The sequence below is a fragment of the Hypanus sabinus genome, chromosome 6 (assembly GCF_030144855.1).
Source record: "Hypanus sabinus isolate sHypSab1 chromosome 6, sHypSab1.hap1, whole genome shotgun sequence".
NCBI lineage: Eukaryota > Metazoa > Chordata > Chondrichthyes > Myliobatiformes > Dasyatidae > Hypanus > Hypanus sabinus.
The window spans coordinates 90,312,402-90,333,294 of record NC_082711.1 but is presented as its reverse complement, the minus strand read 5'-3'; the positions used below and the strand labels follow the sequence as shown (position 1 = coordinate 90,333,294).

At 43.3% G+C, this 20,893-nt stretch overlaps 1 protein-coding gene across 1 annotated transcript in view; it reads right to left on the bottom strand.

The window, feature by feature from the left end:
* The window catches only part of nxph1 (neurexophilin 1), a 96,494-nt gene extending 91,021 nt beyond the window's left edge, over positions 1-5,473 (bottom strand). The window contains exons 1-2 of the mRNA XM_059972611.1: positions 5,374-5,473; positions 5,102-5,254 (exon numbers count right to left, since the gene is read on the bottom strand). Coding sequence (XP_059828594.1) covers positions 5,102-5,155 — 54 coding nt within the window. The 5' untranslated portion in view covers positions 5,156-5,254; positions 5,374-5,473. The remainder of the gene's footprint in view (positions 1-5,101; positions 5,255-5,373) is intronic.
* Positions 5,474-20,893: the final 15,420 nt, after the last annotated feature.

Here is a 20,893-nt window from a genome sequence, read left to right as displayed (position 1 = left end):
TTAGTGGAATTGGATAAGAAATTCTTGAATTAACAACGGGCATTCGCAACAGTTACTGCCACCGGTAATGATCCCACTGGCCTACACTGAGGTTCGGAACCAAACAGAAGAGTCAGATGTCACTTTTAAAGGAACAGTACAATCGCACAAAAAGTGCCTTTATTATATCACCGGTTAATGGATGATTGGTTGACAACTCTCCAAATAATAGCTACTCCATTTCCCATTATTAATTACCGGGACTCTTACTGTGTATGCATCAGTCTTTTACTCTGTCATTTTTATGCGCAAGCAGATCGCCAATCAGTTTTGAAGACGTTTAGAAATCAAAAGAATATCTTTTGAATCAGGTTTCCTATCTTTTATCTAATTGCATCACAAGTCTTTAGACTTGTGGGAAGCAGAGCAAACAGAAGAAATCGCTGATAATATTCATCCGGGGAACGTTTTCATTAAAGATAATTCATTCGACTTTCGAGCTGAATTGATTGACTGACAACAGAGCGCCTTGTACAGTAAATGGCAAAACAATAAAGGGTTGTTTTAAACTTTATGTTGATAAAATGCAATCTGTAAACATGTCAGTCCTGAATATAAGATTTCTGTTTAAAGAGCGATGTGTAGGTCTCTGTTTGAATTACAGGAGTCGCGGCGTAAGACACCAGGATAATCTTGTATTGTGCACAAGAATGCTGTTTTCTGCATGCCAATGGACGGATCAGCAATAATTGGGGATGTCAAGATTGTAAAGGGTCGGTCGCAACAGCAGCTTCCAATATTCCTGCTCCCATAAATTTTATTTCCTGTGTCATAAAATGCGCTGTTAGCCCAAAATGTGCCGAGATTAACCGGTCGCGATAAACGCCTGGGACTTCGGGTTCCTGGCCGCGTCCTCATCATATTTATGTTCGTCTTGTCCTGTCGACTCCTACCCGGAAATCCAAATGCTGCCCACGAAAGAAAGGTAAGTAAGTGTCCTCTTGATGCAACCCATGGTTTATCTTCATCACCTAGACTTGGGTTACTGGTGTACCAATCCTACGTAGACTTATGCCCAACATTTCAGCGTATTTCTGTCTTGGCGAAATCTATTCAATCATTTCAATATAAAGCACGTTTTTACGGCTGAGTTCGCCAGAATTCCAAGAGAGCCAAGTGCGCGCCACTATTATCAACATCAATATCTTCATAAAATGAGCTACGACAAAATGACATTACATCGCATGAGGAGCTTTGGAGGGAAATTAGCATATATGCATTGAGTTAACAGATTGGACACACTGGCGTTTACACGTGCGTCCAGGCCTCCACAGGCAACCAGATATAATGACATAAAAGCCATGGTGCTATTATATTTACAGTACTAGTAACAGGGAATGAACTTGCAACCGCCTTCGGGTTGGGTTTGGGACTTGGTGATGTAGTCAATAATTCCGGTAGTATGGTACAGAAGAGAACACAGAACAGCACCAACCATTGATCTAATGATGACGAGATATCTCGGGGATGGTGACCATCCCAACAAGTAAAAATAATGAAGCTCTTCTAAAATCCGAGATGAACCAACGGCGTTCATATTTGTAGGGGGGAAAAAGGTTTTAAAATTGAGCTCAAGTATGTACGTAGCAAATAAAGCTTTATATCTCAAGTTTTTAAAAGTATAATTCACATAGCCTTTGTATATTACCGTTCCATCGCTATCTAAAACTAAACAATAGCAATCAAAAATTCAATTTTGTAAATTTGCTTATAAACGTCGGAGGCGATATCGGTGAGGGTAAACGATCATTACCGCTGACAGCCGATACCCTGCCAAAGGAAAGCAACTGTCAGTTGTTTGCAGCGGATGTGAGTTATGTCGTTTGGCGGACAATATATGTACAATTAAGTATTGCTTTGATTTGCCATAAATGCCCCCGGAAGAATGTAGAGTGATGTTCGGAATGTGGCAATAAACTTTAGTGAAGCAATCGTCAAAATTATTGACAATTTGGAATTTTTTTCTGATTTAATGTCCCAAACTGTAATTAAATGGCACTCTCTAATGATTACCGAAAGTAGACACGACCTTTTCAGGCATATGTTGCATTATTTGTGGAGTCGACGGTACAAAGGAAAACTATTCAATTATCCTTTTAGGCACCAAAATAATTGCTACCCGGACCGGAGCAAAGCTGTGGTATTGCCAGCAAAAACAAAGTTGAGAAGTGCACAATATATTTGCTTTCAAGCGCATATCCTCTATCTTTGTGGCCAATATATAGCGTCTCCACCCCGAGCCTTCATGTGACGGGAATCCTTGCGCATCTTGAGTCCCAGTTTGAGTTTTGCTGGAAGGAATGACTTTGGGCTCCTGCCCATTCATCCTGCGCCATATGCTTCAGGCGCCTCCCAGATGATCGTCTTCATCCTGTTTTTAAATAAAACAGCTGTCCGTTGCTTCGTCATTTGCTTTTCTTGCCCAAGGCTTGAGGTCTATCCGATAGCTGGCTAGCGTCCAGGACTGCGTCCTTTAAACCTGAGGATACCTCGTAAGAGATATTTCTAGCCGTGTGTGTATGCCTCCTTGCGAACCCAAACAGTTGGGGTGGGGTGACAGTGGGAGGTGAGACGGTGACGACTAGAACATGACTGTTAGCTGTGAAAGAAAACTATCTATTCTTTGGACAGAGTGTGGCAACTCCCAGGCTATTCTATCATAAAAGCGCTACTTTCTCTCATAACACACTCGTTACGTGTCCACTTTTTTGTTGTTATGCTTAAACACAGCAGAGTTTAAATCTGCTAAATCCCTGTCTAAATCTTTCAGTATTCAGCAAAGTTTTATTTTAAAATGTCTACTTCTAGGTAACATATTTTCATCAAGAATACGAGGATGGTATTTGACTCGAGCATTAGATATTGTAGTTTATAATATCCTGAGTGATATAAAATTATGTTTGTTAACAATAAACAACGCCGTGTTAAAACGTATTTTTTTTCGATAGGGTGATTAAAGGAGCCTCACCTATATTGCGCTAGCGTGTGTTAATTAACCCTTTATCTAACCCTCAAAGTCAAACCAATACTGATGTGCCTTTGCAGCATCCACGAGAAATCAGACCATCACAAGCCAGCTTTTTGTTGCCGATGCGTTTAAGCCAGAATCCAGAACCGCAGTTCATTCAAATCCCGTTTGTTCAATAGGTCGAGACCTGCACGAATTCCCTGAGCAATTTAATCTCTCTTAATTATTTTATTACCGTCTTTGATACATTTCTGCCATAATTGAACAGATTTCTTTTTACTTCCAATATCAATTCTGTTGAATGTATACAATTCTAATGCAACGAATCATTGAAAACTTGATTTCAGTAGCAGGGTGTGAGAATTAGACAAATCTTTCTGTATTAACGAGTTTACAGCCAGAAAGCATTACACCTAATGAAGTCTGTAACTAAGCGTTAATTATATCAGCATAATTTGCGAAAGGAATTATTTTGAAAAGCTTCCAGTTCACAACTGGAAGAAAATGAATGCGGCTAACCTGATAAGAGGACGTGAAAACAAATCGTGCACCAATGCGGCAATTCCAGAGTAAGGACAGCGACCTTTGATGTGTTTGGACTTCAAAGTTATCCAGTCGAGTTTTTCTTGGGGAACATTTTATAAAGATTTTTAAAATTATGAGTAATTGTGATTTTGGTGTCACTGGTCGGTTAAATTGTTTAATATCTCTAGCACCAATAATGTTAGAAAAGCCAAGTTGATGCATTTCAGAAGTTAAACATTAGATGAATCCGTCACGAGTCCCCAGTCTAACTGTGCTATTTTAAACAGTAGAATGGGCGCACACTTATAAAATGAGGTTGCAGTTTTATCCCTTTGTTTTACCATGGAATTTTCGAACTTATTTGCTAATATTTATTCTCAGTCGTTTGCTTCCCTTTCCGTAACTATACTTTTGCCCCCCTTTTCCTTGGTTTTACTTTGGTGCTGCTTATCCGATTGTTACAGTATTTATCCAGTCTTTCAAACAAGTTGAGGAACAGGTCAATTAAATGGATCACGGAAACCTCCCGGCGAAACCTTTTACTCGCGCAATGGAAACAACCCGATCATTTGAGTGCAAATCAGTTACACATTCAAGATCGAATTTCAAACTCAGAATTCCACAGATGGTAAACTGAAATAATGCGTTCATATCCATTGTACTAAAAAGGCGCTGGGTTCCTAGCAACAACATGTATCCTTTCCTAACCCTTCCGCGTCCAATGAAGTATGTCTATGAATAACATTCTGCTATCTACTGCACTCTCTGTTGGCGTAATTCTGTAACTGCAACCACGGCCCCTCTCCGTTTCAAGGAACAATTCCTCAGAGACCGGCAGTTTAAGTAGCCAGACTCCACTCGTTCTTCCACACGGTTTATTTGCTGTTATTACAAAAAAAAAGCCCAGATTGCAAAGACATGGTGCCACATAAAACGCAAATAAAATGAAGTTACTTGTAAAATTATTAATGAGATAAGGTACGATAAATCGGATGGTTATTTTGCGATAGGAACACAGTAGCAAAAGTTACTGTTTTGTGGTTTAGCGATACATTTGAAATGATAAAATTTGCATAGGTTATGATGATTCAGGGTGAAAATTTCGCCCGCACATTGCAACTACGCGTTGTGTTAAACCGATCTAAAGTGCGAGCAACTCTGCGAGGAGTTTCTTGAATTCCACTCACCCCCTTCAGTTATACTCCGGTCAGTATCCCCGCTGTTGATATCATCCCTTTCAGGTTGCTGTCAAAGATCAGCAAATTTGACAGCGTTTATTTTCAGACCTACGAGCTGAAATGACTTCGAGACGACTGTCATTTACACCGTCCCTTTTATTCTACTCTCAGTAGAAAACTGCACGTTTGTTATAAATACGAAGTTTGCCACTCTGTTAAGGAACCACCGAGCTAAACGCGGTTTTTTCTCCTACGGCATCAAATCACTAAGTGACTAGCATCAGACGACACTCCGTATTTCATTTTCAAGTGTATCACTGTAAGGAGCAACATAGTCTATCATGCCCACATTTCTCATAACGTTGAAGGTAACAAGCATTCAGAAACTTACCAGGTAAAGTGTGCTCTGGAGGAGAAGGACAGTGTACCAATAAACAGCCTGCATTCTCCCCTCTTAAACTTCCTCTGCTTTCCCTTTGCTTCTTAACATAGATCCACCTTGTATCCGCTAGAGTAAAGAAGGATCTTTCACGAGCCTGTACATCTAAACAAAAATGAAATTATAGACCCCATGACCACTAGACAAGGTTACTTCAGATAAAAAAATACGATTAAATGCGAATTAATCCAGCAAAACAGTGAAGCAATCTCATAATTCAGTGCCTGCCAAGTTTCAATTCAGGGACGATTAAATCTGATCATTGGTGATCAGCCGCTCTTTGCCACCGCCTCAACTCGCTTGCAAACGCCAATCGAGCCCGCGCTGGCTGCACTCGAGCACGTCACTGCCCATGACATCGGGCAGCCGGCTGCCAATCAGAGGCCGGCAGCTGCCACCCTCCGCCCCTCGAACACCCCGACCCCTAGCCCAGCAGCAAGGGAGGGGAGGGGAGAGCATGGGCCCTGCAAAGGGGGGAGGGGGTGGGAGAGAGAGAGAGAGAGAAACCGCAAACCCATCACGGCAACCACAGCGTTTACACGCATGGCTCGTCTATTAGAAGAGATTTTTTTGCCTTCTTTTTCATTGGTACAGGTGCTTCTAGAGTGCTGACTGGCAGAAGAAAGTAAATAATCTACGCACCAGAATTTAGCTTATTTGCTTCGTGCATGCTTTTTTGCATTATCGCTTCTGATTAGCAATAACAACGTTCAGTACTTCCCTGCGAACGTTTCTATTATTTATTTACCAGTTCTGTAGCGACTGATTATAATTATTAGATTGCTAGGTTTTCATCAGATGAATTATAATGTTGACATATTTTATGATGTTAATCACATTATTATTTCTGCAGACGGATTAGATTATTTCCTCTCACTTCAAATTGAATTGTTATCTTGCTAATGTTTATGCATTTCCCGCAGATAGTTGAACCAGTCCGTGACATTATTTTGAAGCACCTCGAGTACATTTTGCATTGTTCTGCACAGATTATTGTTTTGTTTGGGTGTCATGGACTGAACATCACTACCACACTCGCATTCTGAGCCTATTCGTTAGTTGCACTCTTCTAACTCTAAAATACCTTTCTCATTGTTTACTCAATCAACATCCTTTTTGAATTGTTGTCACCATTATTAATAATATATAATTACTGGAGCGTTGTCAGACGGATAATAATACCTTTTTGATTCATTTGAACTGAGGTAATGATAGTAAGGTATAATCCGTCCCTTTCAGTACATTGGAGTCCATTTTTTACATGACTCTGATTTCATGTCAACAAAAGATGCGGAGAAGGTTTTTTTTCTCGAATGGGCATTCAATCTGCTGACATAATTATGGTTTACGAAACTCTCCAACCTGCTCATGCGGTGTGAGCTTCATCGCTCGTTCGTTCGTGTTGCGAAGATACAAGAACTGGAAAGCTTAGCAATATATAGGACAGCGTGCCTCTTAAACTCTCCCCACATCGCACCCAGATCGAAGGGAGTAGGGCTCATTCCCGTGTACGCAGGGGCACTAGTGTCCCGATTTCACAGCGGAACTCTGACTGAGTGGCGGAGCGCTGCAGTGGAGAACGTTATACAGTAGCTGCAAAAGTCGGAGCTCAGAACAGAAAGGCGGGAATGAGTGAATCAACAATAACGTAATCCGTACCTCCCGCTGCATCCCATTAGCTGATGAAATCGCCATTCGCTTCTTGTTCTTAATCTTTTAAAAATGCACTCGGAGTAAATGGAGATCATGTAATATATGATAATCATTATGCACGAATTCACTCTTCACTGGTACATTTGCATATGAGTTTTACGAGTGGGTGGCGGGCCGTGGAAGTTCCCCATGCAGATCCGCTTTCTTTAATTCCAAGTACAGTACAGAGAAACGACTCCCTCAAGAGGAGAAAATCTTCATCTTCAAGTTTCGCCTTAGACAGCTAAATATCAGAATGTGAGGATCTGTGGATACCGAAGGAAGCGGGTCACTTAAGGTTCCGCCTGGGAAGACACATAGTGTGTTAGAACCATGATACTGATATCATTCCAGCCTCTGTCGGGGAGGAGATCTGACAGCACTGGGCATAGGCAGGGAGGTACGAGAAGGGATCCATTTCCGAAGCTACAGTATTTAAATCTCTTGAACTAGCTCTGTGCAGAATAGAGGGAAGGGATGTTTTCTATTTCGGGAGCACTTGGGTAGTCTGATCATCGTACTAAGTGAGATAATGCTTTTCCGAGTATGTTGAGAAGGGTGGGGGAACAGAGGCAGTGTGGGTCCACAGACCTTGAAAGGTAATAGAAGAGGTAGATAGGATAGTTAAAGGGCATAGGGACTGAGTTCCTTTGTCAGAATATAACAGCATCATGATGATTATTGTCAGGTTTGTCTACTCTACACCATCAAGACCACGGCTTGTGTACTGCATACAGTTCCGAAATTCGTATGACCTCAAAGAGCCGATTGCACTGACGAAGGTGCAGAGGAGATTCGTTAGGATGCTACCAGAAATGTAGAGTACTCGCAGCAATTAGTACGGGCTTGTTGTCAGAGAAGATTAAGGAAAGGGAGGGACTAGAGCAGGACGCGTAAGACATAATGAATAAAGTGTGTTTTTGACTCTGTTTCCCTTAACAGAGGGCCAAAACAGACAGGCACAAATCTGAAGTAATTGATGAAAGAATTAGAAGAGGGATTAAATAGAACACTCAGAACGTTGTAAAGGTCAAGAACTCTACCAGAAAGGGTGGTAGGGATAGAAAAACTCCACACGTTTAAACGGAAATTGATGCACGCTTAAAAAGCCAAACTGTACGGCTTGAATGCTGAAAGGCGGGACTTTGTCCGGAATTGACAGATGGGCCAAAAGTCCGTTTTTGGAAGATGTTCTGTGATTTTGGGGTGTGCTAATGATAAAAGGGAAACAGGACAACAAACGATTCAAATGTAATCAGTCAAATTTGGCTCGGGGTTCCAACTTCTGCGTCTCCAACTGTAACCGTGGTCCCCGTCGAGCGTCGGCTCTAGGAACCTTGAAAGGGACTCCGAATCAGAAGAGAGAAACATCACTTCTTGAGATCTACTCCTCTTTAAATAACATGAACAGGCATAAACGTGCAGGAAAATCCGAACGGGACGCCGTGAGTTCGTTTGGTAGCGGGCGACGGAGATGTGCCGATTTCAATCCGGCACCAGACGCTTCCTGGGAACACTGAGCGGCGAAAACCTGACCCCTTCTGTTATCATTAATATCCCTAGTAGTGTGGGAAGTGCAAAGAATTGTGTGATGTCAAATGTATAATAAAAACGCAGGGTGCGCCTGATAACCCCTTGAGAGTAACAATGACAGAGAATACTGTAGAACGATTTGTGCCAGGCGCACAGCGCCGATCCTCCGTCTTTTTGCCCTTTCCGCATAGCATATGTCAGCGAAAATAAATCTGAGTGCAGTTATTTATAATGAATTATAGACAGATTACAGTCAGTCATGTGCAGGTTTCTTCCCACCGCCAGTGTAATCAGCATGGGTTTCTAATCAGTGCGCGGAGTCACCGTAATGCACGTGAGACGAACTGTCGGAGGTGAATGCACTTAGTTTACCTGCGTGCGCTCCGACCTTGGAAACTTCAATTTTCCCGCCCCCTACCGACAACGTCGATCGCCTAAATTAATAGTGAAGTTGCTCGTAGTACCAAGTGGTGTCTTCCTTTCGCTTTCCATATATGGCTGCTCATTATACCCGTTTTTATTTGGGTAATGCTAACCTAGATGTGATTTAAACCCTACATGTTTTTTTTGCTGATTCAGCCATCCCTCCTGTTTTACGGTAGGGCTGACAAATGTGCCCTAATCTCCATCTGTCCTAGCTGCAGCCGGCAAAGCTCTGCCGTCCTTTTGTGAGTCTGATCTATTCAGAGTGCGTGTGATTTTATAGGAAATGAGCGTTTCTCAGATACCAGAACCCACGTTTAAAGAATGACTGAGTAACGTATTGCCTGCCGCGCCTGTGTAAAAAGGACAGATTAATTACTTCACTCCGTCGTCTCCCACCAAGTCGCTCAAGATCCCCATTAGTGGTCTGACAGCGCCTCCCTGTGGCTGCAGACTGTCAACAGCAAAATACTTAAAGCTAGTTGAATTTTTGTGTTTCTTTCCCAATTGTATTCGTTTTTTTTTAAAGCTTATTTCATTCCTTCCAGAGGTTATTATAACGCCGAAGGAGGCTAGTCAGTCCAATGAATCTAAACTGGCCCTGAGAGCAATCCCATCAGTTCCATCCTCTGTTACTAATTCCCTTTTACATGCCATTCGCCAAAAAAAAACAGCAGATGCGTTTTATATTTAATAAAATCCATAGCAACTCATTTATTGTACTCCAAACATTGAACACAAAGCGCAGTAAAACTACGTTACGTAATTACATCATCACATCAAACCTGACTTAAAGTGAAACCCAACTCTATGTTGGTGGTTGTGAATTATGTACATTTCCACCAATTCAGATTCAGATTTCAGTTCATTGCCATTGCACAAATGCAATGCAGTTAAAAAATGAGACAACGTTCTCCGAAATGACATCACAAAAAAAGCACATGACAAAACAGACCACACAAGAAGGGCACATGTTGCCCCCCACAGCGCCCACCCTCCAGAATTAATTAGAACGGGCACTGAGAGCCTGTCCAATACTCAGGCCCTAGGTTCAAAGGATGGAGACCCAGCAGAGGCCTCTGACTCACCCGAGGTGTGTTGACCTCCTCATTGTCATGTCATGATGGCATGGTAGCAGAATCCTCCAAGTTTTGATGAGCCAGCAGTCAAGCAAACTTACATGCACTGGTGTATGTGCTTAACAGAGTCTTTGTGGGGAACTTACTGGGATAGCTGGGTAATGACACAAAGTCCCTGACATCCACAAGCCGGCAGCTCTTATTATCGACTAGGGCCCACTGATGCAAGGCGTCACCTGTCATGTCCCATAAGTCTGGACCCTACAGCCATTGGCAGCCTCCAGCGAGGTTTCAGCACTCTTTGCCTTCTCATGAATAGGTGATGCTGGCAGCACACTCACTTGAGCACCCGTGTCACACAGGAAGCATTGCCCTGAAAGGGTGTCCGTAGTGAACAGTAGCTGACTCTGGCAGCTGGAACCCACAGTGCTCACAGACCTCTGATATCCCAATGCACTGCCACTGTCAAAGCTGCAAGGTGACTGGCACTTCCTAGCATTCGTACCAAAGTGAAAGTGGTAAAAACACAGGCCCGTCATCATCTGTTTCACAGCTGTGGGCATCCTTATGTTGCGGGCCTTGCTGACCAGACTTACTGAGGCAGTGGAAGGAGGAGGAATGATGCACCGCTGCCTTGCTGAATGTAGACTATCAGCTGTTTTAACAAGCTCCCTTTCATCCTTCCCAGGTGCATTAGTGTGGGCTATGTGAACTTGATCAGGCATTTGCTACATGAAGAATTCTTTAAAAATAAAACAAGGATGGCAATTTCCCAGGAGAGGCAGTACGCGGTCCATTAACTCCGAACGCTTACCATCGCCAAGGCTGAGCAAGGACCAAAACTGTTTGGCATGCTCAGACTGACAGTCTGTAAAAGGTGAGTTTTCAGTGACCAGTATTTATTGTGTTCAGGCCGGTGTTCTAGCAGACTCACCACCCCTGCAGCCGTGAAATTGCTGAGCAATACTACCACACAGAAATATTTAGTGTTGTCAGTGGAAATTTCTTACAGCTCAAATTGGGCCTTGACTTATACAAGCCAAGCAACGGTATTTTGCTCCCAAAACTCCGGTAGCTTCAGAGCGACTACTTTAGCTGACATGTTCAATAACTCTGGAATTGTCGTAGAGAATCTGGGTCACAAGTATAGGTTTTCACAAATAAAAATGGCCTAGGTGTTTTGTACATGTGACAATAATAAACCAATAGGAATACACCTATTGCCTACTTACCCACCCCATCACTACCCCTGCCCCCTCCTCTCAACTCTTGCTAACTTCCTCTCCACTTTTAGTTCTGATGCAGGGTTGTTGACAATTCCTTTCTCCTCACAAATGCTTTTTATCTGGCTGAGTTCCTCCAGAAGATATTTTGTGTTTTATATTATGCCTGCCCCCTCGCCTGATTTCACCACTCTCATCTAAAATTCTTGTCTTATAACAATGCCAAAGGAGGCCATTCATTCCCGTAGGTTCATGCTGGTTCCCAGTGGCTAACCCCATTTGTTCCATTCATCCTTCCTTATTTCCCTGCAGCCCAATAACTTCTTCCTTTTCACAATTGTCCATTAACTCCCCTTTGATTTTCTGTTTATAATTGAGGGTTAATTGGTTTTCTTGCGATTCATTCAATTGACTTGCAATTGATGTTCTGTTTGCAACTGAGGCACTAAGGGATAACTGGCTGCCAACACGTCTTTGGGAATGTGGGAGGAAACTACACATTCCCAGAAAGAACAGGCGAACTCCACACACACAGATCCGGATCAAACTCATATCCTTGGAGTAGTGGGGAATAAACACTGACTGCTGTGCAACAATACTGCTAACTTGTATCAAAGCTTGCATCAAAGCTGAAGGAGCTAGTTATTGACTTTAAGAAAGGGGACATATCTGTCTGGATCAATGGGTTGAGTTTGAGAGGGTTGAGAGCACATTTTCCATTGATGCTGCCTAGCCTACTGAGTTTCTCCAGCATTTGGTGTGTGTTGCTTTGAATTTCCAGCATCTTCAGATTTTCTTGTGTTTGTGAGATTGAGAGGGGTGAGAGCCTAGGAGTAACCATCACCAGTATTCTGTTGTGGTCAAACTATGTAGATGCTTTGGTTAAAAAAGCTCGTCAAAATCTCTAATTCCTCAGGAGGCTAAAGAAATTTACCATGGCCCCATTGACCCGTACCAATTTTTGTCAATATATCATAGAAAGCATTTTGATATGGCAACTGCTCTGCACATCATTGTCCAGTGGCCCAATACCTACTCTCACCTTTCTTTTACCCTTTATATCTGAAAAAGTCTTTTGGTGTCCTCCTTGATATTTTTAGCTAGCTTACTTTCATATTTCATCTTTTCTCTCCTTCTGGTTTCTTTTAATTGCCTTCTGTTGTTTTTTTTTTAATCTTTCCAATTCTACTAATTCTTGCTGTATTATATGCCCTCTCTTTTGCTTTCAAGCTGTCTTTGACTTCCCCATCAGCCACAGTTGCCTCATCTTCCCTTTAGAATTCTTCCTCTTCTTTGGGATGTTATGTATTCTGCACCTCCCGAATTGTCCCCGGAAACTCCAGCCATTGCTGTTCTGCTGCCATCCCTACTGGTGTAACCTTACACTCGACTTTAGGCAGCTCCGCTCTCCTGCCTTTGTAATTCCCTTTACTCCTCTGTGATACTGATACATCTAACTACTTTATCTGCTCTCTTTGAAAAGGCAGGGTGAATTCTATCATATTATGATCATTGCCTCTCAAAGGTTCCTTTACCTTAAACTCTCTAATCAAATCTGGTTCATTACACAACACCCGTCCAGAATTTCCTTTGCCCTAGTGAGCTCAACCACAGGTTGCTATACAAAGCCATCTTGTAGGCATTCTATGAACTCCCCCTTTTGGGATCTAGCACCAACCTGATTTTCTCAATCTAACTGCATAGTAACATCCCCCATGACTATTGTAACATTGCCTTTATTACATGCCATTTCTATTTACTGTTGAATTTTTCCATATTTTTGAATTGTTTTTGCATTCAAAATGTTGAAAAGTTATTGTGTCATAAGACAAAAGTAAATCAACTCAAAAACATAAAACATTTCAAAATAATTAACAGCATTGACAAATGATCTAAGTAATTAATTCACCTTATTTTTGCCATCTTCTTGTCAGGCCTGCACTGGCAGGCACATCCAGACTCCACCCAGTTAACAGGACTCACCTGCCACTCTGTGTGGGCAGCTTGGAATCCCTACCGAGCCTATCTCTTACTCCTTCTATACCACAGCCATTGACAGACGTCCCTTGGGGTCTGGAATTGGATAGAGTGTGCACATGAGAATGGGAGAGCACTGTGGCCCAGCTGATTCCTCCTTGCCCTCCTGAAATCCAAGCCATGAATGACTACATCGCTGAAGCACTACAGCAGGGCTTCATTTGACCATCACAGTCACCAGCATTGCAGGATTCTTCTTTGTCGAAAAGAAAGATGGGGGTATTCGTTCCTGTATCAACTACCATGGACTCAACTAAATCACTATTATGATCTGCTCCCCTCTCCGTTTGATGGATAATGCATTTGAAACACTCTTCACCAAAATTGATCTATGGAATGCATACAACCTGACCCACATCTGTCAGGGAAGATGATGGTTAGAACATTCACTGGCCACTCCAAATACTTGGTGATCTCTTTTGGACTTTCCAACAGTTTCCAGCCATTTTCCAAGCCTTAATCAATGAGATCATCTGAGAGGTTCATCTACCTCAATGACATCCTCATCTTCTCCAAGGACCCCCAAGACCACATCTGTCGCATCCATTCAGTCCTTTAGCGTCTCCTCGAAAACCAACTGTACTGCAAGTTAGAATAATGCCGGTTCCACACCACAGTCATTTCTTTCCTGGGTTAAGCCCTTTCACCCCAAGGCATAACCATGGACCCAGAAAAAGTGCACACCACCATTGAATGGCCCCAAAAACAGTCCCTCGAACAGCTACAGCATTTCTTGGGCTTCTGCAACTTCTACCACCATTTCAATCGAAACCGCAGCCAAATCACTGCTCCACTCAGCTACCTTACAGATATCACATACCATGCTTTCAAAGAGCTCAATTCACCACCACTCCTATTCTTCGCCATCTGAACCTTTCCACACATTTTGTGATATTGATGGCTGCATCTGACATGGGTGCCGAGGCCACCCTCTCCTTACAAGAACTGGGGTGATATGATAGAGTAGTGGTTAGCACAAATCTTTACAGTACCAGTGACCCAGGCTCAATTCCCACCTGCCTGGAAGGAGTTTGTACATTCTCCCTGCGATCATCCCTGTTTTGTCAGGGTGGTCTGGTGTCCTCCCACAGAGCAAGGGTTAACTGGCTATTGTAAGTTGTTCCGTGATTGGGCTTGGATTAAATCGGGGGATTGTTGGGTGGCATGGCTTGAAGGGCCAGAAGGGCCTAGTCCACTCTTAATCTTAATAAATAAATACATAAACCGGATGAGAAGACACTCTCTTCTGTCCTCTCATGCAAATTCAACTCAACACAGTGCCATTATGGAAGAGAAGACAGGAAGCTGCTCACCACCAAATAGGCCTTGGAGGAGTGGAAACATTGGCTGATGGGAAACACTGAGATGGTGGAGCTATCTCTCCAACATGAAGTTTAGCTCTGTTTTCCCTCAGGACCAGGGCCTCTCTTCTGGTGGGCTTTCCGGTCACTCCCTCACACCTCAGTGAGTTTGTCCTTTAGCTGTCAGCTGGGGACTGATGATCAATCGGAAAGAGCCAATCGGCAAGTGGAGAAGTTTCTGTGATGCTTCACCACCTCTAACCCTTCCACGTGGAAGAAGCATCTGCTCCAGACCAACCAGACCCACAATCTACACACCTCCTTTGCCACAGGTATGTCACCCTTTTACTGACCCCCATTGTTCCCTGTGCAGGAGCCAGTGGTGGAGGCACCATCCACCAGGGCCAGGGTTCACCAAATCTGGAATGCTTGGAAGAGTGCATGGAGGGACCATCCCAGTTGCCAACTGTGCCTACTTCCATTGGTAAACTGTCATTAGTGCCCAGCTTGACTACTCCACATGGGCAACCAGGTCTTGCCATCCACCCAAGATCTACCTCTGCACAGCCACTCCCACGAGCTTTCACCTTAGTTTATTAATCCCTTTAAGATTACTCATCACATCAGTCCAGTCACTTACTATCTCCAGCTGCCATTGTCCCTCAGAGTCACATCTACCTTCCATGTGTACTGCTTCAAACCTGTTGTCCATGGACTACTCAACCCTCCTGAGCCTGCACCTCTGGGACCCAGGGTGGTGGAATGTGGCTCAGTGAACATCATTCACCAGTTGATTGATTTGTCTCATTGTGGGCAAGATGTTCAGTATTGGGTCAACTGGAAAGGATACGGCTCGGATGAGTGGTCTTGGATACTGGACAGTTTTATCTCAATTCCATCACTCATCGATCCACCAGACCCAACCAGCTGGTCCTGGGCCTTTGGGTGCCAGCCATAGGATGGGGTGGGGGTATCCTGTCAGGTTTGCACATGCAGCCACCTCACAGTCTCCACCCAGCTAACAGGAATCACCTGCCACTCATTTCCAACTCATCACCTGCAGCCTTTTTAAACCCAGCTCACATTAACAGCCCTTTGTTCACCCATTGAACCAGGCAACTTCAAACTTTTTGCACCAAGTCTTTGGATACCTTGTTCCCTCATTATGTTAAGTATCTGTTCCCTCATTTTTGTGGCCCCATCATGGCTTGTTATTTTGCAGTTTATTAGTAAAATATAATTTACTGTAAAATCGCTTCCACTGTTCTGCTTTTGCATGAAAGCTCCTCTACATTTCTTGATGCTTCTCTGCAGTTCCTTAATCCCTATTAAATAGATGGGACCTCAGATTAAATAGGTGCCACTGCTACTGATGCATGCAAAACTTTACTACAGATGCCCTGCACACATAGTGATGAGCCTCAGCAAGCTCCTGCTATTCCACTGAATTGCATGGGAATTCAGCAGAGGTTGGATATCACTGCTGGGGTTTGGGAACTCTGTGTTCATATGGGAGTTGAAAAATGTACTAGAACTTACATTGAGGAGTGCTGGTAGTTTGGCACAGAACTGCCAACAAATCCCCTGGGGGGGGGAAATAAAACAGATATTATGAAAATTAGACCTGGTACTCATTGTTCCCTGCACCCCCCCCCCACTTTCTGCTTTCCACAGGGATCACTTCCCATGCAACCCCCTTGTCCATTCGTCCCTCCTGGCACTTATCTTTGGAAGTGCTACGCATACCCCTACACCTCCTCCCTCACTACCAGTCCTTCCAGGTGAGGCGACACTTTACCTGTGAGTCTGTTGTAGTCAATCTACTGTATTTGGTGCTCCTGGTGTAGCCTCCTGTACATTGACGAGACCCGACGTAGATCACATCACTGAGCCCCTACGCTCTGTCCACCAGAAAAATCAATGTCTCCCAGTGGCCACCCACTGCCATTCCTTCATGTCCGTCCCTGGCTTCCTCTACTGCTGCAATGCAACCACACTCAGGTCGGAGGGATTATATTCCATTGGGTAGCCTCCAACCTGATGGGATGAAATCAATTCCTTGAACTTCTAATAATGCCCCCCCCCCACTTCACCATTCCCCATTCCCATTTCTCCCTCTCACCTTATCACCTTACCTGCCCACCACCTTCCTCTGGTGCTCCTCCCCCCTTCCTTTTTTTCAATGGCTTTCTGTCCTCTCCTAACAGATTCCCCCTTCTCCAGCCCTTTATCTCTTTCACCAATCGACTTCCCAGCTCTTTACCTCATCACCTACTACCTTGTGTTTCTTCCTCCCCATCCCCTCACCTCCTTACACTGACTTCTCCAGTCCTGTCGAAGAATTTCGACCCAAAACGTCGACTCTGCTCCTTTCCGTAGATGCTGCCTGGTCTGCTGAGTTCCTTCAGCATTCAGAATTTTGTGCACGTGTTGCTTGGTTTTTGATGATCTTCGGATTTTCTCTCATTTGCTCATTGTTTTTATTTCAATTTCACTTTTAATTCCAAACCTCTATAAATGCTGGCAATTTAATCTCTCAGTTATTCAGACCCATGAATAAGCAATTCTTAAAAGGGTTCTAAAAGCTGCCTATTTTCAGAAATTCCATGGCTAATCAAAATCCTCCAGGTCTCTTTCCGCCCACTCATCACATGCACCCATAGGCCACTTTATTAGATCTTTCAAAGTGTATTTATTATATATATATATATATATATATACACACACACACACACACATTATACAACCCTGAGATTTGTCTCTTTATAGGCAGGCCCACTGTTACGTACCCTGTAACTGGGTGCCTGACCAACAGAGATAGAAGTATCTGTTGGAGTCTGGTGGTACCAAATTAAAGGTGTTTATTAATAAAAATAAGCAAAAACCATATCAATAATACAAATATACATATAAAACAAGTAAGCAGTAATAAACCTAAAAGTGTAGGAATAATAATAATCAATGATAAACAAGCTCTATCGATGTCTAGGGGTAAATAAATCGTCATAGAAAAGTATAAAGTTCAGTTCAGTTCATAAGTGCTGATGTATTTATGGTTGTTGTATTGTAATCGTTGGAGAGAGAGAGAGAGAGCAAGATGTAACAGCTACAGTCAGGCAAACCTTCCTTTGCTTTCTTAATCCGTCGTATCGGTGTAGTCATTCAGTTATGACCTCTCCGTCCTTCTGCTAGACCGTTCTTCTGTGGTGGACTCATCACTCTGGCATGAGTGGACACACACACAAGTCCCCACCAGCCCTGCGTTAACACTGAATGCCTTAATGACCGACCTCCTGGTTCGGTCTTCAAAGCCCCCACCTTTCTTGTGGGTCCCAACACTCAATCAGTGACCACGGGCATGTCTGGAGGGTATCTCTCCAGACCTGTCTTTTATCCCTACTCACGGGGACTCAGCTATCCATCACTCATGAATGACTGTGTCCAACAAATAAGGCCACTCCTTCAGTCCACTGAGGAATGTTTATGAGCAAACTATTGTCCTTGCAGCGAAATGGTAAATAATTCAAAAAGGAGTCATAATACGGTTAATCAGCAATTTCCCCCTCTCTCTTATCTGTCGCCGATGTTCTTGCTTGTTTTTCCGTCTCTCTTTCTCATGGTCAGCATAACAACAGTAATAGTTGGTGTTTCTCGGAGGGGGGGGATGGTTAATTCTTCACCCCATTGTCCATCAGGTCTGTTCATCACCCATAACACCATAAAACAAAGAAACCCAAAGGAGCCCATTAAAAAGACCATTAAACACCCAATGTGCAGAGAAAATAAACAAATCATGCAAACAATAGAAGTAAGCAAATAGCATTCAGAATGAAAGTGAGTCCACAAACACGAAGCCTGGAGCACCCAGAGCAGGTCACAACTTCAGTTCTAAGTGCAGAGCCAAGTAAACGGCACGGAACAGTGAACAGAACCAACCCAAGCTTTGCCTCTGGTCCGGACACCCTGCCTTTTCAATCTGGCCCAGCGTTTAAATTGTCCAAACATCAGCTCATTCTTCACTCTAGGACCCAGGCCCTGTCGCTTCAATACACTCTGGGCCTGGATTCTGCCGCCACATTTCAGTCTGTACCTGACCTTTCCAAATTGGCCTGGCGCTTAGATTGATCAAACCGCGAGTCGTTCCTTACTCTGGAGTTTGGTGGACGGGTCTCAATTCTGCCTTGCCTCTGCAATATACCTGTACACCTTTTTCATTAATGCAAATATCTAATCAACCAATCATGTGATCGGAACTCAATGCATAAAAGCATGCAGGCATGGTCAAGAAGTTTAGTTGTTGTTAAGACCAAACATCAGAATGGGGAAGAAATGTGATCTAAGTGACTTTAACCATGTTGGTATGAGATGGGGTGGTTTGAGAATCCTAGAAACTGCAATCTCCTGGGATTTTCCCACACAACAATCTCTAGAGTTTACAGAGAATGGTGTGAAATGCAAAAATAAAAAATCCAGTGAGGGGCAGTTCTGTGCCTCATTATGAGAGAGGTCAATGGCCAAACTAGTTCAATCTGACAGTAAGGGAACAGTAACTCAAATAACCACACATTACAACAGTGATGTATAGAGGGCCGTCTCTGAATGCACATGTCAAACCTTGAAGTGGGGACTACAGCAGCAGAAGACCACACTGGTTTCTACTCTTGTGCCTGATAAAGTTGACACTAAGTGTAAATTGCAGTGCAACTAACTGGGCTATTTTAATTTGTATTTTAACAGTTGTATTACATAATTTTCACCAGTACCTATAGTATATCTGTCTTCTGCACTAAGCTTCTTGTGACTATCACTTGCCAAACTGAAGTGTCTTTCACAGAGAGCCCATTGTTACAGTGAGGTCAAGCCTAGCACGGAAAGGCTTTAAAATATCATCTCTCCTTTGAGAGGTCAAACTGCAAAATTGAAGTAACACACTTGAGTAATGAGTGGTTAATTATAAAATGCATACATAAGTGTACACCAGTGGCTTCAGTCTAGAGCAAGCACTTGCTTGTTAGGACCAATCACTTTGATTAAGTGTAATTTCAGCTTGTATTTTTCTTAAAGACAATCATTTTCAGTGTACAAAGGAGACCCACAAATTCAAAACTAAAATGCTTAATATTTTGTTCTTATGGCATTTTTTAAGATTCAATTGTTTTGTGGTTATCAGCCTTGCAGCAGTATCTACGAAACTGCGCACAAAACAGGCAGGAGCTAGGCTGGCAATTTATAACAAAGAAGCCTTGCACGTGACTTGAATGGATGTTCAGAAGTCTGCTCTATGGGTGGCTAATTCATTTTATTAGGAGAGGACATATAATCATCTTTTATCTAATGTTTACAGAGGAATTAGCAGATGTCCTGAGCAATTTTGAAAGCTGTTTTCATATCAGTCTGGAGTTATATTTCAATGATATAAACTTCAGCTGTCTTGTGATTGTCTCCCGGAGAAGGTAGTACAGCACTTGACTTCCATGCACTCTGGAAGCTGATTTCCATCTACATTCACAATTTAACATTGACGGGCTAACATAAATGCTTTGAATAGTAAAATTGACTGCAAAAACTGTAAAGGCATGTAATCAAAAACCTTGGCAAACTTCTATATGTGTGCTGACTGGCTGCATTACAGCCTGGTATGAGAACACCAATGCCTTGGAGCAGAATGGATTCAACCCAGTACATCAAGGGTCAAGCCCTCCCAACCATTGAGCACATCTACATGAAACATTGCTGTTGAAAAGCAACATCAATCATCAAAGATCCTCAGCACCTTGGCTATGCTCTTGTCTTGCTATTGCCATCAGGTAGAAGGTACAGGTGCCTCAGGACTCACACCACCAGGTTCAAGATCAGTTACTACTCCTCAACCATCAGGCTCTTGAACAAAAGGGAATAACTACACTCATTCTATTTCTGGTGTTCCCACAGGCGATGGTTTCACTTTAAGGACTCTTTATCTGCTTATTTCATACTCGTTATTTATTGCAATTTATACTTGCATCTGCACAGTTTGTTGTTCATCGATCCTGTTTACAGTCACTATTCTATAGATTTACGGAGTATGCCTGCTGGAAAAAGAATCTCAGGGTTGTATGTGGTGACATGTATGTTCTCTGATAATAAATTTTACCTTGAACTTTGAACAGTAACTTCTTACTAATTGTCAGGAACGCGGCCAGATGGACCCAAACGCAGGACGCAGACACTGAAGTACTAGGGGGAGAACAGGATGGGGATGTCATGGCACTTAAGGGTAGAGCTGGCAGGCAGAGCGGAGCAGGCTCCCAAAGTTCAGGCAGGCAGAGTGGAGCGGGCTCCCGGAGTTCGAGTTCAGGCAGGCAGGTCCCCGGGGTTCAGGCAGGCAGAGTGGAGCGGGCTCCCGGAGTTTGAGTTCAGGCAGGCCGGTCCCCGGGGTTCAGGCAGGCAGGTCTAGGTGGCTAGATAGGCTGGCGG